Genomic DNA, 19,538 nt, shown 5'->3' with positions numbered 1-19,538 from the left:
ACCTGATGTCTTAATTTTACCTTAAATCTAGATTTCTGGAAATTTCAATTATTCACAATAAAAGAGTCTATTTTATAAACTGCAAATCCTTTGAACTTTGAATTCTAATGGCTCTTGAAGATTCATTCTTCTTCACATAAATTTTGCCATGTTTTAGCCATAAAAATTTGTAACTGTGAGTTCTTGTTAGTTGTTTTGTTTCCCAAAACAATTGCTTGAGGTGGGCTGTTAAGTGGTCATTTATGTAGATTGGGATATTGCTATTGTTCTGATATATGTCTTTTGCTGTTAGTCGGATCTCCTTTGCCTTTCTCATCCATTTTTCCTTTGCCACATGGTTTGAAAACTTCACAATTAGTGTTGGCTTGTCTTTTGTTTTCTTACTGTTTGGTATGTAATGGTGTTCTATTTCTTTGTTGTTCTGTAGTTTCAATGCAAGTCCTAGCTGCTGTATAACAAGCTCTAGATCTTGGCCTGCTAATCCAGTTAATCCTATAATTTCTACGTCATTTGCTAACAACTGCTGCTCTATCGAGTCTATCCTTAAGTTAAGCAAGTTGGAATTTTCCTCATTTTGCTTGAATGAGGCTTCCAGCTCCGCAATTCTTTTGCCGATTGCTGTGTTGGAGTCCTGTAGTTTGCTTATGCTTTTTTGTATTCTGTCAAAGGAATCTGAGACAAATGAAATCGATTTCTTTATATCTTCTACTTCTGTCTTCAGGTCTTCCATTTGCTTCTTTATTAGTACTATGTCTTTTAGTAAATCCAGCAAATGGATTTTACTGGATAGCTTTCTCAGCACGTCTTCCATATTAAGGGTGTTGCCTGCTTTTGTGTAGCTTCTAAGTCTTCGTTCACTTCTTTTGGTGAATGCAGCAAGTCGTGAAATTCTTCTGCCGAGTAGGAAATTTCACTTCTTTCTTCCCTCTCTTCTTTCCTGCACAATATACACCTCCACTGCTGTTTCTTTTGTTTCGCCATTCCTTTATAGATTGCTTCTTTCAATGAGCATCTGTAATGGTACCCATTGTTGCAGCCATGACATACCACTTCTTGCACGTGCAGCGGTAGGTTGCACTTTTTGCATATATTTTGATTCATTTTTGCAAAACTTTGGAGTAGTCAATACAAGACGTTTCAGATAAAGCACTTTCACGAAATAAATAACAAAAGAATGAATTTAACAACTTACAACTAGCAAAAATTTCCAATTTTCTCTTGGAGCGTTGATACAGTAGACATGCTAACACTAGCCCTCTAGCGGGAATAATAATAAGACAGTGTATAGCATTCTGGATTGGTAGACAGTCCAGCAGACTCGTATATGAAGTATTAGCTTCTTGATATGGCCACTCAGTAACGTCTTCATTAAGGCAATTTGCCACTGGATTGTTTGTTATGGATCTGTCTATACATTTTCCCAAAGAGTTAAGTGGTCTCTCTGAAACTTCGTTTGTTGGTTTGTTTTGAGATATCTGGCCTTAGGATCTACCGCATTAGGGTTATTTAATGTGGGAAAAATGATATTATTCACGCTGCAGTCAATGAATGCAGGTGTGAGACTTAACTTCTCTGTTCCATGACATGAATTGCTTGTGCTAAGTTTATCCTCATGAGGTACTGATAGATTAGAATGCTGCCAATTCTGAATTTAAATTTCTAGCGAAGGAATTATACAGTTGATAACACCAGCTTCTGGAACTGGCTGAGCACAACTCGTCATGTGTTGATATTATTATTTTTTAGGGTTTCCCGAAATTAAATACATTAACCCCTATTTGTGTCTGTAAATTGCGTATGGTCTGTGGTCGATTTGCCTGTTTTGCTGGACGAAAAACCCCCAGTTACTGGGGAGAAAACCTTGCTATCTACGCCTGAGACCGACTAACTCAGCCATGGAGTGAAAAAAGCCCATTAAAGTTCCTCGCATCATCGACGGGATTCGAACCCAGGCCTTTTCCACCCGGTGTGGGGAGGACGGTGACGATACCACTGTGCTACCGCGCCGACTCATGTGTCGATAGTCTTGGGTGCGTTTAGTATCATGACCATTACATGACCTCACCCTTGGTGGATATGATGTATGTGAATTGACCCTGGGGATATTCGCCATCGTACCCTGATTGTCGTAATGTTCAGAGAGTTTTAATAATTTGGTTTGACCAGAGACTTTAGTTTACTATCTAGAGCGGTGTTTCCCAACCTTTTTTTTACCGTGCCCCACCTAAGTCTTTCTAAAATTCTGATGCCCCCTATGTAACGTTGGGAAACACCGATATACATATTTTTTATATTCAAAAATTGAATTATTCCCTAAATGAAGCCTAATTACAACTTGTTCAGGACACAAGACTTAGGTTTTAGGAAGAAATCATTAGGAAATTATTAAGAAAAAAACAGCAAGTAAATTTTCAAAACATATAATAGACAACTAAAATTCAAGTACAAAATAATTTATATGAAAGATTTTTCTATAATATTTTAATTTTTAGTAATTATTATGTAATTGTTTAATAATTTCAACATTCCATGTGAAGTCACTTCTAGATGAGTGCACTAAATTTAGAGAGAGACCCTTGTGCTTGATGCTTGCCGCAGAGAGATTTTATATTGGGCTCCAATTCAGTCAGCTTCAGTCTCAAGTCTCCCCGTTTTGTGATATCCAGTCGATTTCTTTTCTTTAGTAACCAATCATTTATGGCACTAAATTCACATTCAGCTAAATATGAAGATGGAAAAAGGTAACAATAGCTCTCTTGCAAAGTTGGTTGAATTTGGGTATTAATTTCTGTTTCATCCCAAAGCCATGCCATCGCTCCTTTTATATTGAATAAAGTTTCAACTGACTCATCATTTTGCATTTCTGAGAGTTTTTCTTGGTACTGCATTGATACATCAGACAAATCCACTAACATTGGTTGCATCATCCAGGTTGGAAAATCAATTTGTTTTAAATCAGAAAACCTTTCTTTTAAATCAGCGGACAGAATTTTCAGATGATCGACAATAACAAGTACAGCGGTATCAGTCACTTCACATTTTTGCAGCCAACGAAACTGTTCAAAATTTTTGTTACAAATATATTTTTGACATAATTCAATAAATGTAATGAAACCAAATATCTTCGCTTTTGCATCGACGAGAGTTTTATTTGTTCCTCGAAGTTGTTTATTTAATATATTTAGTTTTTCAAAGATATCGGCTAAATAACTCATAAATGCTTTACCATCGACCGTTAACAGATGCTTCATTTCAGGTTTGTCACTTAAAAAGTCATTAATAGTATCAATAGTTCCATAAATCTTTTCAAGCAGTTCCCTTTCGAGAGCCACCTTACTTCAGTGTGAAGTAAAAGTCTCACATGGTCTGCATTTTGTTCTTCACAAAAAAACTTGAAGAGACGCTCACATTTGGCATTAGCTTTAATAGCATTGACACACTTTATAACTGATTTTAGTACTTCATTAAGAACAGGCGAAATATTTTTAGCTACCAAGTTTTCCCTATGAATAACACAATGCACAAGAAGCATTTCTGGATTCTCATCTTTCATCAATTTTAAGCAGCCATTTTTCTTGCCCATCATATTTTTGAATTGCAATTTTTGAATTGCAATTTTTGAATTGCCCCCCTGAACAATCAAATTTCCCCCATGTGGGGCGTGGGACCCACGTTGGGAAACACCGATCTAGAGTGTTGATTATTAAATGGCTTATTTTGTTCGAGATGAGTTCTAGTTTTTTGTGGTCTAGGAGGAGGAACGTAGTATTATCTGTTTGTTTGTAATCAGCTTTTTCTTTGGTTCCTAGGCAAGATTCCGCAGCCGAATTTTGTATTTCACTCGGGGCGTCTTGACTCGCACTGTTATTTATTTGGTTGAATTCATTTACATTTACAGTAGTATTTCCACTATTAGAAGCAGTATCAGCCGGGGTTTCATTATAATGTGGGCTGACATATACAATACTATCACTAGTGTGCCGCCGTCTACATTGATTTCTGTAGAGTTGCGCTCGGAAGGTAACTGGCTTAATGGAGGCTATAACATTGCCATTGACATTAGCTTCGTATTCCCATTCACAGGAATCCCGATATCAAAATTCATTCCAGAAATTAGTGAAGACACGGCAGGTTGGCTGTAAAAAAAGTATAAAGTGTAAAGTGTGTTTAGGGTCAAACGGCACCAGGGGTTTACTAGGGTTACCATCTTCTACACTCATAAAAAGAGGACATTTACATGTTTTGGGGAGAATAAAAGAGGACAAAAAAGTCATCTTGGATTAAAAAAGAGGACAGAAAAGAGGACAAATATATTATGCAAATAATAAAATAAAGACAATGTAAACCACATTTACTGATGTTTAGGATTAGTACATTCATATTTGTCTTGAGAAATTATTTCTTTCAATAGCTCTGGATTGCCTCTCAAATATGTGTAAAAATCAACGCATGACATATGTTTGAAATTGTATTGCAAAAACAAAATACCTTTTACAGAATTGACATTTAACCTATTCCTTTCTTTCGTCCACTGACTTTGCATTAGAAAGAATACTCTCTCTCTCTCTCTCTCTCTCTCTCTACATTTGCATTGTTAAATGCTACATTTAACATTGACAAATGTAAAGTACTACATATGGGAAACAGCAACTCCAGAGCAACGTATGAACTCTGTCGTCCTACACTGACAGTGGTAGAGAATGGAAAGGACCTGGGGGTAATTGTGCAGGCAGATATGAAGTTCTCTGATCAATGCAGACGGGCTGCAAGAGTAGCTTATGGTGTCTTGTCAATGATATACAGGAATTTTTTCTAGCAGGGATAAGGAGGTGATTGTCCCCTTGTATAAGGCAATGGCTAGTCAAACCTGAAGTACTGCATACAAGTCTGGAGGCCTCATTTTAAGAAGAATGTAGAGCTGTTGAAACGAGTACAGAGAAGGGCAACAAGATTAGTGAATGGAACAAAGGGTTGCTCTTACGAAGAAAGGCTTAAATTTTGCAGGTTACAGTGTTTGGAAAGTAGGCACCTGCGAGGTGATCTGACTGAGGTATATAAAGCCTTAAATTGTTTGAGCATGCTCAATGCTGATGAGATTCTTCCTCTTGCTCAGTATAATCACCTGAGACGGAATAAATTCAAATTGAGGAAAGATAGTTGTAGGCTAGATGTGCGGAAATTTGCATTTCGCCAGCGGTTAGTTGATTGGTGGAACAGACTTCCATCATTTGTTGTGGAAGTTGATAGCCTAAATAAATTTAAGGCTGAGCTGGATAGGTATTTGGAACGAACGGAGTAGTTAAATCGGAGAGTTTATTTTATTTTATTATATATATATATATATATATTTATTTATTTTGACTGATGCTGCATAAGCTTTCTTTCTTGTATCGTATTCCTCTATTGATGCTAATGCTAAAGCTAATAATCGACTGAGAGGGCATAAATTCAAATTGAGGATAAACGGTTGTAGCATAGATGTGCGGAAGTTTGCCTTTAGCCAGCGGGTGGTTGATTGCTGGAATAAACTTCCATCTGTCGTTGTAGAAGTTGATAACTTAAACAGATTCAAGGCAGAACTAGACAAACATTTGGAGCGAGTGGATCCGTTCAATGAGAAGGGTGTGTGTGTGTGTGTGTGTTTGGCTGATGCTATATAAGCTTGCTTTCTTGCATCATGTGCCCTTGCTAATGCTAATTTACTTTCTTGAGCTGAGAACAGATATTAGCGCTCTCGTTATGATAATTTTCTAATTTGGGCACTTCCTGTATCCATTAAAAGATTGATGGTTCAGTCTTTTAATGGATACGTTTAAAACGAGTGAAAAACAATACTCATTAATATGATGAATAAGTATATTTCTATTGGAAATGTTAGGCGGCGCTCTGGATACAGTAAAGTAGTTAACTGTAATGGGATGTTTTGAGAGTTAACTTGCTATGCTTCAAACTAAGTAGATTATTAGCTAACTATCAAAATTTATTTACTCTAAAATGCGATGACTTACAAGTTATAATCGAGGTAATATAAGGCATGAAGTGTATTGAAATATTTTAGACTGCTACGTTTTCATCACTAATGGCTTTTCGTGGTAATGAGAGAACCCTTGCTCAGAGAAGGGGACATTTTAGGGAATTATTTTTGCAAACAAGAGAAGAAATGGTTCAGGAAAATAATTATCAGACTGTTGCTCTAGCCAGTGAATTGTTTATACGTCATGATAGCAACAGTGTGCCTCGAGTTAGCTTTGGAATCATCACTCATAACCCAGTGACTATGCGGCTTGCATTGCCTTATTGTGCCTGGCCGCGTTCGTCATTGCAGTCGAATTCTGGATTAGCTGTAGAGGATTCATTTTGCGACTGCCATAGAGATAAAAGTCGTAATGTCTCTTGTTCATGTGGAGAAAACTATACAGGTATGTGAATATTTACAATATTAAACTATGTGACAGCATAATTTTACAATTTATTATGGAGAATACACAAAAGTAGTAATAAATATAATAAATAACTTAAGAAGTGTACTGTTATAGGTCTGGAAGCCTCATATTAGGATGTTGATCTGATTGAACAGATGCAGAAAACAGCAACGTGATTAGTCAAGGGCACAAAAGTATGCTATTTAAGAAGGACAATTCAGTTCTCCAAATTTTAGTCTGGAAATCTGTTACTTTCCAGGAGACAGGACTGAATAAAAACAAACGTTTGTGGCATCGTTACTCTTTCTCAGATTACACATGCACACATATGTGCCTGTGCAGTCACACCCAGGGTTATACGTTTATGTTGGAAAAAAAGGATGGTTACAGGACAGATATGCAAAGGTTTTAGACAGAGCGATTGTTAACCAAACTACCATCTGGTTTTGTGGAAGTAGATAGTTTGAATAAATTCAAGGGAGAATTAAACAAGTTATTAGGAGCTTAAATGAAGTGTTTTTTTTTTTGGCTGATGTTACATAATCATGCCGCTGTGCATCATTTTGTCACTTTTCCACTGCTAATACTAATTACAGCTAATTCCATTTTAATTCAGCAACTGACCTTATTCTTGTCACATATGATCTGGACTTATCGCACATAAAAGAGTTAGCTTTTTCAGAAGTCTGCCTAGATGTTTTGATCCTAAGCCATTTCTAATTAAAGCCAGAGATGGGGTCTTGTCAAGGATATACAAGTTTTCTAGCAGGGATAAGTATGTGATTGTTCCGTTGTATGTCATGCCACACCTTGACTACATACAGATCTGGAGGCCTCGTTTTAGGAAGGATGTAGAGCTGCTGGAATGAGTATGGAGAAAGCCAATGAGATTGGTGAGAACAAAGAGTTGCTCTTACCAAGGATGGTTTAAGTTCTGCAAATTGCATTGTCTGGAGATTCAAATTGCATTGCCTGAGGAGATCAATCAGTAATCTAATTGATCTCCTCAGGTATTTAATGTATACCTGAGGAGGCATAAATTAAAATTGAGGAAAGACAATTGTAGAATAGATGTGTGGAAATTTGCCTTTAGCCAGTGGGTAGTTGATTTCTGGAAAAAACTTCCATCGGTTGTTATAAAAGTTGATAGCTTAAATAAATTCAAGGAAGAACCGGACAAACTTTTGGAGCGAATGGCTGGGTGAAATGGAAAGTTTTGTTTTGGCTGATGCTGTATAAACTTGTTTTCTTGCATCATGCTAATTCTAATAAAAACATTGTGTGCAGCTAATAACCTTAGGACCATGAAATGGAGGGGATTTTTGGCAAAAATTTCCAGGAAAAGAAAATGCATGTTATGGTCTAAAAAATTCAGTATTGTTATAAAGTTTTGTTATATTTTCTTTGTTTCCCTCCTCACCCTCCCCAACATTATAGTAGTTGGTTTGTTATCTGTTGTTAATATGGAGAGAACTAGGTCCATACTCTATTGTTGATTGAAAGAATTACCAATGGCTCTAAATGCAGACTTCAGTTGGTTTAATTGGATTCCACCGTGTAAAGTATACTACAGATATTTCTATGGGCAGCGTTATTCCGAGTTAGCATCATTAACTTTGCCTCTTTCATGCAAGCTGGCCTGAACATATGTGTTAACTAGTCAACACCCACATATATTCGAAGTCCTGAATAACCACATATTCGAAGTCTTTCCTCATATGGATGCCCTTTTGCTGATCTCACCAGGTGAGTTACCATCTTTGGACCCATTCAAGAAGCACATTGTCTTTTTTTGGGTATTTCTCCATGCTTGAACACAGTATTCCAAGTGTGGTCCAACAATAGCCTTATATAATTGGATTATCATGTCCTTATCTCTAGCCAAACTATTTATCGAACAATTGCTACTTATAAAGTAGCAGTTGTTTGATAAATCATTAGTAAGACACCATGGGCCTTCTGTGCAACTTGTCTACAATGCTCGGAGAAGTTTATCTAACTGTATTGTAATACCCAAGTCCCTTTCCTCCACTACCGGCTTTAGTTCAACTCCGCCAAGTGTATAAGTTATTTTGGGGTTACTGTTTCCCAGGTGCAATACCTTACACTTTGCTGGATTAAAGTATAGCTGCCATTTTTCTGACCATCACTGAAGTCTGTATTCAGTGATGTATTCATATCTGTATTCTGTATCATTTATGAATACAGATGTGTATTCATAAATGATATTGATGATGGTATATCAAGCTTAATGTCGAAGTTTGCAGACGATACAAAGGTAGGCAGAGTTGTCAAGGACACTACTGACACTATGCTGCTGCAACAGGATCTGGAAAGGTTGAGCAGATGGGCTGAGAGGTGGCAAATGAAGTTTAACATTGACAAATGTAAAGTACTACACATGGGAAACAGCAACCCCAGAGCAACGTATCAACTCTGTGGTACTACACTGACAGTGGTAGAGAATGAAAGGGACCTGGGGGTGGTTGTGCAGGCAGATATGAAGTTCTCTGAGCAGTGCAGACGGCCTGCAAGAGTAGCTCATGGTGTATTGTCAATGATATATAGGAATTTTTCTAGCAGGGATAAGGAGGTGATTATTCCCTTGTATAAGGCAATGGTCAGGCCACACCTAGAGTACTGTATACAGGTCTGGAGGCCTCATTTCAAGAAGGATGTAGAGCTGCTGGAACGAGTACAGAGAAGGGCAACAAGATTAGTGAATGGAACAAAGGGGTACTCTTATGAAGAAAGGCTTAAGTTTTGCAAATTACAGTGTCTGGAGACTAGGCACCAGCGAGGTGATCTGATAGAGGTGTATAAAGCCTTGAATGGTTTGAGCATGCTCAATGCTGATGGGATTTTTCCTCTCGCTCAGAATAATCACCTGAGAGGGCATAAATTCAAATTGAGGAAAGATAGATGTAGAATAGACGTGCGGAAATTTGCCTTTAGCCAGCAGGTGGTTGGTTGGTGGAACAGACTTCCATCCCTTGTCGTGGAAGTTGATAGCCTAAATAAGTTTAAGGCTCAGCTGGACAGGTATTTTGAACGAACAGATGGGTGAAGTGGAAGTGGCTTTTTTTTTTTTGGCTGATGCTGCATAAGCTTGCTTTCTTGCATCAAGTGCCTCTACTAATGCTAATGTTAAGTCTATCTAGATCATTCTGAAGAAGCTTGGTGGTGATTATTACTCTACCAATCTTTACATAATTTGCAAATTTAGACATCAGGCCTCTATCTGTTCATCGATGACACTTATGAAAATCAAAAACAACAGTGGTTCTAATACTGACTCTTGGGGAACCCACTTCTTACCTCAACCCAATCTCAGGAATAACCATTTATCACAACCCTCTGCCTCCTGCCCTGAAGCCATTCGGCTATCCATCTAAAGATTTTCTCTGCGATTCCAACCTGTTCTAGTTTATAAAGTAACCACTCATGTGGGACTGAGTCAAATGCTTTGCTGAAATCCAAATAAACAATGTCGAAATTATTCCCCAAGTCCAGCTGTTGAGTGACGCTGTAAAAATAGCTAGCCAGAATAGTTAAGCATGATTTTCCCTTTACAAAACCATTCTGAATATCCTTCAGAATTCCATTTCTATCTAAATGATCTTGAATTCCACCCTTGATCATTGTCTCCATGATTTTCCCTACTACTGAAGTTAGACTAACCGGCCAGTAATTTCCCACTTCACCCTTAGAACTGCCCTTATGTATTGAAGATACATTGGAACTTTTCCAATCCAACGGAATCACTCCTGAGTCCAGTGATTCTCGCATAATTAGCCTCAGTGGTTCAATGCACTTATTTGCACTTATATATCACTGCATTAATTTCTCATTGACGTAAAGAGGTTTTCTTCTGTAAATATCAATGCAAAGTAACTGTTGAGTTCATCTGCAATTTCAGCTGGGGTATCTAATATTATTCCATGTCCATTACATAAGGATCTGCTCTGGTTTGTCTTCTCTTCTTTGTATTTATATATGTGAAGTATTTTTTATCCCCTTCTTTGCTTTCTTGTGCCAGCGATTTATCACAATATGTTTTTGCCAGTCTAACCTTTTCTGTTATGCTATTAAAGATTAATTTGTAGCTGTTGTAAACTTCAGGAGTTTTTATTGCTCCGTAAATTTTCCATGCTGTCATTTTCTGCTCAAGTAATCTGGCTACTTCATTGTTCATCCAACTTGGAATCCTCCTCGTGGAGTATTTTTTTAACAGTATATAAGCATTCAAGGTTTCTGTGATTAATGTTTTAAAGGTATACCATAAGTCAATTGTATTCACTCTCTGTGAGATATCTACTCTGTTAATAGAGGCCATGTAACATCTTAAGCCTTCGTAATTTCCTTTTCTGAAATTGAAACCCATTCCTTTGCCTTTAACTATTGCTACCTCTCTCTCTCTCTCTCTCTCTCTCTCTCTCTCTCTCTCTCTCTCTCTCTCTCTCTCTCTCTCTCTTCATTGTCCACCTTAGAACTCAGTGATAACCCCGGGGGCTCACATCTGGTATGGGATGTGAGCACCCATCCTGAGCTAGATATCATCATTCTTCTCTTTCTTGGTGATTCCCTTCTACTTCTCTCTCTCTCTCTCTCTCTCTCTCAGGGTAACTTGGGAACTTTTTTTTTTTCCTGGTGCAGCATAAGCCTCAGGCTTCCTTGCACCATGTGGATATTAATAATAATAATGTTATCTCGTTCATGCGAGATGATGTCTAGAATATTCTTTTCCCTAGTACTTTCCCTGACGTGTTGATACAAATAGCAATCATCTAGTTGATTTCAAAATTTTGCCTCCCATTTGGAGTTTCCTTCCCATTTGCTTCAATCGAGAAGGCATAAATTCAAATTGAGGAAAGACAGATGTAGGATAGACATGCGGAAAATTGCGTTGAGCCAGCGGTTAGTTGGTTGGTGGAACAGACTTCCATCCCTTGTTGTGGAAGTTGATAGCCTAAATAAATTTAAGGCTCAGCTGGACAGGTGTTTCGAACGAACGGAGGGGTGAAGTGGAAGTGTTTTTTTTTTTTTTTTGGTTGATGCTGCATAAGCTTGCTTTCTTGCATCATATGCCTCTACTAATGCTAATCAATTAGAGGCAAATTAAAATAACCCATAATAAGACATTCATGCTTACATGCCCATTCCATTTGCTTGTAGAGGCTCTCGTCATAATCTTCATAATCATGTGGTCTGTAGATTACTCCCACTCTCGTAATACCTTTGCTTCCAACTATCTCACACCATATAGATTCTATACTAGCATGCAAAACGTCTGAATCCAGGCGCCTCCGTAGCCAGGTGGGAAGGAGCAGCAGTGCATAGCACACGCTTCTTGATTAGACCGGGGTTCGAGCCCGTCACCACCAAATACGGAGGATGCGGAAAGGTCAGGGAATGACCACCGCATATCCCGGAGCAATATGGCCTTAGTTGCTAATGCTCCTAAAAACCAAATAACAAACAAACAAACGTCTGAATCTGGGAAAACTTTTTTCGCACTAAGTCTGCTTTTGATAAGAAGCATGACCCCACTACTCCTTTTATCTTCCTATCCTTTCTAAATACATTATACATACTGTACTGAAACTGATCATCCCCTGTCTGTGGGTGGTACCACGCTTCCGTAAGCCCTATTATATTAATTCTCCTAACCAGCAGTTCGAATTCATTCATTTTATTGATGACATGTGTGACATTACTGTATAAACAATTAAGACTTGGTGTTCTTTTATAGTTAACTACCCTGACACAACCCTTAAAGTTATTTAAGCTCACTTCCCATGGCATTTGCTGCCAGCTCATTTGAAACGTTTTAGCCCTCAGAGCATCTTGCTGATATGATCTGTTGGGGTAACAAACAAGAACTCTTGAAGTATGTGCAAGTGTTACTTTAACAAATATTATCAGATAAATGCATATCTGTGTTAGCTTTGTCTGCTCCCCCCCCCAAATAGTAGTTTCCCCTGAACCTTTAAGGTATCCTCAATAATACTGGCAAAAACCCTTGCACCACCTTTGATTAAATGTAGCCCATCTCTGCAAAACAGATTCCTTCTACCTACAATTGTGGGCCAAGCTGATAGAAATTTTACCCCAAAAGCCATAGTTCTTCAAGTTCTCATTGACTTCTCAATGACATAAAGAGTCATATCTTGAATTAATCCACAAGGTTTCAGCATATAATCCCTTCTATCATGCTTGGTGCAGAATTGCAGACACATAGAAATTGTGACCTAACTCGCAGCATTTCTTCAGCATGGTCCTGTATTTGACTAACAAATCATCAGATCGTGTATGCTTAATGTCATTAGTCCCCACATGAATAATAATATTCTCTTTCCCCCATTTAAACATCTGACAGTTTGTTGGTGACATCATTAATAGTTGCTCCTGGCAGACATACTCTTGTTCAAGTCCACCTGTCCTTATCACTTAAAATATTTCCCGTTTCCCTGACAATCGAATCTCCTAACAAAACAAACTCCTTTTGAACCAGAGTAGTTTGCACTTGGTTATTCTGTTCTGGGGCCCGAATCGGGAGTGCATCACTTGGTAGGTTACTTGGGTCCCCGACGAGCTCCCAGTTACATTATTCTTGAGGACAAGCACCCCTTTTTTCAGTGATTCAAATTGTTCTAGCAGTGCACCAAATTTTAACTTAAGATCGATGCACTCCTTACAATGGTGACAAAGAAAATCTTCAAGTGAGCTAGGATTATCCACTAGGTCGATCTTGGAATACATGCCACAGGTTCTGCAAGGATAAAATCATGACTCTCCTGGAAATCACCATTGGCTTCTGACGTGTTCCAAGTTCTTTGAGTGCAGCAGGCTGCCAGAACAGCTCATGTGTTTTGTCAATGATATACAGGAATTTTGCCAGCAGGGATAAAGGGGTGATTATTCTGTTCTATAAGACAATGGTTAGTCCATGTCTGAATTACTGCATACAGCTCTGGAGGCCTCATTTTTGGGAGTATGTAGCTCTATGAGCAACAAGATTAGTGAGAGGAAAAAAAAAAGGGTGCTCTTATCAAGAAGGCTTCAGTTCTGCAATTTGCAGTGTCTAGAGACTAGGTAACTTGAGATCTGTTTCAGGTGTTTTAAGGCTTTGAATGGATTGAGTTAGCTCAATGCTGATGGAATTCGTTGTCTTGCCTAGGCTAAACACAACGAGACATACGTAAGGATTGTTGTAGGGCAATGTGCAGAAAATAGCCTTCAGCCAGCAGATAGTTGATTGTATTGTAGCATTCACAGTTTTAATAAATTCAAGAAAGAAAGAACTAGACACACTATTTGAGAGGATGGACAGCAGATATGGGAATTTATTTTATTTATTTATTTTTTTGACTGACTCTGTATGTTCTTGTTTTCTTGCATCATTTGTTAAAAATACTATATAATATATTTGTAGTGGAACTGGTAACTTTTTTATAGCTGATCAAAAATCTGTTGTTTCTATTTGGCACATTATAACTGTAAGCTGCTCAGGTGCAAAAAAAAAAAAAAAAAAAATCTGCTAAACAACTGTTAATTTTCATAACGAGTATGGTAGTTTAGCCAAAGTAGCTTAATTTATACATCACTGAAAAAAAAAGTTAAAATTTGTCAACTTGTATTTTTAATAACAAAATAATTTTCATTGTTCAACTTAGTTATTCTTATTTTTTAAATTAGAATTTGACTGGGTATGGGATGAAGAGCCAAAGTGTACAGCTATCCAGTTGCACAATGGTAACAGAGATGTTCGCTTTCATCTTGAGTATAGTGGTGGTACAGCAGCAGTTCGTGGTAGTCAATCCATGTCTTCAGATCAGCATTTCTGGGAAATAAAAATGACTTCTCCAGTTTATGGAACTGATATGGTAAGCATATTGGATATTTAAATAATGCACTGAACTTTATTTATTTATAGTTTATTGATTTGCAAGTATGGAGAAAAATGTACCGGAACGCTCGTCGATTAACTACAAATAGTTACTACGCTTTTTTCATTTGCAAAAATAAGCCAAAGATTAGAATATTTCTTCAGTATTTATTTATAACTATTAAATAAAAATTTCAAAAGTAAAAAACAAAGACAAAAACTCCAAAATAATATAAAAAATACTGTTCAGAAGAATCATAGAAATTCCCATACAGGATAGATTATGTATTCTTGTGTGACTACCCTTTTTGTTTGTTGGTCAACAGCAGAATGATGAGACCCCAACCAAGTTCGGACATAAAAATTTTGATTCCATAATTCTAATGGTGGACTGGTGCCTCCATAGCCAGGTGGGCAGGAGCAGCAGTGTGTAGCACATGCTTCTTGATTAGACCGGGGTTCTAGCCCGTGACCACCAAATACGGAGGATGTGGAAAGGTAAGGGAATGACCACTGCATATCCCCGGAGCAATATGGCCTTAGTTGCTAATTCTCCTAAAAAAAAAACAAAAAACAAATAATAATAATAAAGGTGGACTGTGTAGTTTAATAAATAAAAAATTGCTGTTGTTGGATCTCTTTATCTAATACATTGTACTTAAGTAAGAAACATTCAAGTTTCATTGTGAAATTTATATATATTTTTTTAAAATAAATTTTTAAAGAATCTATTAATTTTAAAGATTACTATTAATATATATTTTTAGTAGCAATGGATAAAATAGATATTATTTCTTTCCCCCCTTTGATTATGGCATTGTTTCATAATATTAGGTATATAAATTTAATGATTTTCTATTATGACATTTAGAAAAGTACTGGAAAGTTGTTCCGGTGCGTTCCAACCTGAATGCACCACTGGTTATATGAAGATGGTGAGACCACTTTTAGAACCTTGTTATTTGGGAGGTTGAGGCTACACGTGAAAAATAGACTTAGAGCTTCTAGAGCAGCGTTTCTCAAACTGTGTTCCGTGAGATGTGGTTACAAAGGAACTGGATGCAAAAAATAATTTTGATATCATATATTTGGATTTCAGGAAAGCTTTTGACACTATTGCTCATGGAAGACTACTGTACAAATTGGAGCAGAATGGTATTAAGGGTAAGTTGCTACAATAGATAAAAGGATGGTTAAGTGGGAGAAGACAGAGGGTGGTAATCAATGGTTGCTACTCTTCGTGTGAAGGACTCCACTAATGTTATTAGTGGAGTCCCACAAGGTTTGGTGTTGGGTCCACTGTTTTGTATATTTATCAATGATATTGATGAAGGTATATCAGGCTTAGCGAAGTTTGCAGTGATACAAAGGTTGGCAGGGTTGTTAATGACAGTAATGGCAGTGTGCTACTGCAACAGGAGCTAGATAATTTAGGCAGATGGGCTAAGAAGTGGCAACTGAAGTTTAACCTTGACAAATGCAAAGTACTGCATATGGGCGGAAGTAACCCGAGAGAAAAGTACCAACTGTGTGGTACTACACTTAAGGTCATAGAAAATGAAAAAGACTTGGGAGTAATTGTGCAGTCAGATATGAAGTTTTCTGAGCAATGCAGACAGGCTGTCAGGGCAGGTCATAGGGTTTTGTCACTGTTATATAGAAATTTTGCTAGCAGGGAAAAGGAGGTGATTATCCCTCTGTATAAGGCAATGGTCAGGCCACGCATTGAGTACTGCGTACAGGTCTGGAGGCCTCATTTTAGGATGTCGATTTGCTTGAGTGTGTACAGAGAAGGGCAACAAGATTGGTGAGGGGAATGAAGGGATCCTCTTACCAAGAGAGGCTTAAGTTCTGCAAATTGCAGTGGCTGGAGACTAGGCACCTGTGCAGTGATCTGATTGTGGTGTATAAGGCCTTGAATGGGTTGAGCACACTGAATTTTGATGGGATCCTTCCACTTGTTCAGATTACGAATCTAAGGGGCCATAAATTCAAATTAAGAAAAGACAGATGTAGAATAGATGTGTGGAAATTTGCCTTTAGCCAGTGGGTGATTAATTGCTGGAACAAACTTCTATCTGTCGTGGAAGTTGATAGGTTAAATAAATTTAAGGAGGAACTGGACAGGCATTTGGAGGGAATGGTGTGATTTTTTTTTTTTTTTTTTTGGCTGATGCTGCATAAGCTCATACACTTGCTTTCTTGCATCACATGCCACTACTACTACTAGATGTGAACAAGTGTCCACACTGTGAAATACATATTGCATTTATTATTTGCAAAAAATAATAATTAATAAAATAAATAAATTTGTCACATTTGTAGCGTACACCACCTTTGTATCATTTATGATATTAACATAATTTTTTTTTTCTGTTATTAATATGTACTGGTATAGACTAATAATCAAATAGACCGCAGAACACTTTATTTTGACTGGCTTTGTATAGAGAAGTATGTGTAGCGTGATACCTACAAAAAAGTAGTGATCTAGTATGCCATTTGTATGCGGTTTAGCTTGGAGTACATGGGTTGAAGGAGAGGAGAAAGTGAACCAATATCATAACTAAACTCATGTCCTTATATATATTTTTTTTGATAATTATTAGTATTTTGAAATATTACTAAAATATGTGACAATAGATTTGTGGTTGAAAAAAGGAATTTTAAAACGAGAAGTGAAGTACTTCTAGTAGTGCAACTGTGGTCGATGAAAACGAAAACAATATTGTCATACTTAAAAGTAAGGATGAACAGTCGCAGCCTTTTGTTCCCCAGAAATCCAAAGTGAAAAAACAGGAACCAACTAGTAAAAGACCAGAACGAAAGTATAATGACAGTTATTTGAATTTTGACTTTACATGTGTTGGAAATAAAGATGCTCCTGATGCACAGTGCACCATATGTAATAACATATTAGCAACAGTTCTTTGGCTCTCCTAAACTTGTGTTTCGTAGGTGCTCCGTGAATATGTTGTAAGATGAAAAGTGTTCTGGGAATATGTTGCGAGATGAAAAGTGTTCCCCGAATATGTTGTGATGAAAAAAGTTCGAGAAACGCTGTTAGAGAGAGAGAGAGAGAGAGAGAAAATCCAAAGAAGAGTGAACAGATTTGCAGGGATCATCTTATCAAGTGTGAACTGCCAGTCTTGCTAACTTACATCTTTTATATACATCAGTCAGATACAACCTGGACTAAGGTATAACATAAAACTCAGAAGGGGATCAGTATAGTGAGTGGGGATTAACCCTTTGCAGTCTGATGTCATGCTCACTGCAACATCATAAAATTTCACCTCCAGTTCAATGTCATGGCCAGTATGCAAGGTGTCATTTCCAGTTATGGGATTTTTTTTCCCTGCTGTACTGGCACAATTATTGTGCTACTATTTATTTACATTTCATATAAACAGTCTGAACAACTAGATCGGTTTATTGATGTTTATATTCAATTATTAACTACAGGTAACATTGTCTTTTCAGTCCTCTTTCATCCGGATATTGTTGTCCAACAAATGGCGTTTCTGATTATGAAATTTGTTTACCCCCCCCCCCATGCTGGCTCAATTATTGTACAGCCATTTATTTATACTTCACATGAACAATCTGAAAAGCTAAGTCTAAATTTATATTCAATTGTTAATGGCAGGCTTTTTTTTTTAGTCTTCTTCAAGTCCAATGTGGAAACATGCGTGACTGTTGGCATTTCCAGTTATCAAATTTGTTTTCTTATTGTACTGTCATCCATTTATACTTTATATAAATGATATGAAAAACTAAGTCGATGTTTATATTCAGTTGTTAATGGCAGGTGTTATGATTTTTTTCACTATAGAAGTCACAAAATAACTAATACTGTGCGACTCCTATTTCTAGACATGCTGTAAAAGATCTCTAAGGCTTTTCGTTACAAAACTGAATGTTGGTAAAATTTAGGGGGAAAAAAGGAAGCTCTTACAAATAAGAGTTTCTGACTGTTCCACGTGGTGTGACTAGGTTTTGGCTTGGCTAAATGAACTAAAGCAGTTTTTTTGGAGGATTCTGCAGTTTTTTTGTAGTGATTCTTCATGCATTAAGAATCTGCAGATAAAGGAACCACTGGGTGATAATAATCGCAATGTATTGATGTGGGAATTACTTAAAGATATAACTACCATCAAGGCTGAAGGGAAGGACTTTTGCTTTCATAAAGGTGACTACAGGTCACCTTTATGAAAGCAAACAGACAGTTTTTAAATTCTGTACAGTGGGATCTCAGACAGTTTTTTTAAATTCTGTATAGCGGGATCAACTGATGATGTTATCAGCGTTGAATTCTAAATGGGAAGCCTTCAGGGACGTAATTTTGGAGGCTACTAGGCTTTTCATTCCAACTAAGAAATACTGTTCAAGGTTTAGGCCTCAATGGGTGTTAGATGAATTAATTAGGCTTGTGGCAGAGAAGAAAAATGTATGGGATGCATGTAAAGTATCAGGTGACACAGAAGCCTATGGCAGATATAAACTAGTCTGTAATCAAGTCTCAAAGGAGGTTAGGCAGGCGAAGGCAGATTACAAGAAATCTTTGGCAAAGGATGCAAAGAAAAACAGCAAATAGTTCTTTACTTATAAACTCTAGAAGGAAAGGAATGAATCAGATTGGACCACTTAACATAGATGGGTTGACTTTTGATGATCATGCTCAGGTAAATGATAAACTGAATGAGTATTTTGTGTCTACATTCACACATGAGGAGTTATTCAATGAGCGGAGTGCCAGAATTTTATCAAACTTTAACAGGGAATTAAGTGATTTTGTAATAACTGAGAGCAAAATATGGAGGAGAAATTGTTGAAGTTAAACATAAGGAACACCTGGGGGTGGACAGGATCTATCCAGTTATATTAAAGAAGGCAGCAAAGGAAGTAAGCAAACCCTTAGACATAATTATGAGAGCTTCCTTAGACTCAGGTGAGGTTCCCATGGACTGGAGGTATGCAAATGTATCACCAATTCACAAATTGAGGGTTAAAAGGTGACACAAGTTAACTATAGACCTGTTAGTTTAACGTTCTGGGGAAAATAGTGGAATCACTGGTTAAAGAAGCATTGCAGGATCATCTAGACAAGACTGCAGTAATAGTTAAGACATAGCATGGGTTTGTTAAAGGGAGGTCTTGTCTGACTAATTTGATTGGATTCTATGATGTGGTCACAAAGGAACTGAAAGCCAAAAACAATTTTGATA

At 37.3% G+C, this 19,538-nt stretch overlaps 1 protein-coding gene across 1 annotated transcript in view; it reads left to right on the top strand.

Annotated features, from left to right (window-relative positions):
- The first annotated feature begins 5,899 nt into the window (after window positions 1-5,899).
- The window catches only part of LOC150076626 (SPRY domain-containing SOCS box protein 3-like), a 77,214-nt gene continuing 63,575 nt past the window's right edge, over window positions 5,900-19,538 (top strand). Inside the window, exons 1-2 of the mRNA XM_090386968.1 lie at window positions 5,900-6,419; window positions 14,121-14,308. Of these exons, the coding sequence (XP_090243094.1) occupies window positions 6,080-6,419; window positions 14,121-14,308 (528 nt within the window). The 5' untranslated portion in view covers window positions 5,900-6,079. The remainder of the gene's footprint in view (window positions 6,420-14,120; window positions 14,309-19,538) is intronic.

Source organism: Mastigoproctus giganteus, chromosome 12 (genome assembly GCF_048544385.1).
Source record: "Mastigoproctus giganteus isolate SK-2022 chromosome 12, ASM4854438v1, whole genome shotgun sequence".
Taxonomy (NCBI): Eukaryota; Metazoa; Arthropoda; class Arachnida; order Uropygi; family Thelyphonidae; genus Mastigoproctus; species Mastigoproctus giganteus.
Note: the sequence above shows the minus strand (reverse complement) of the source record. Positions and strands in the feature narration are given on the sequence as shown.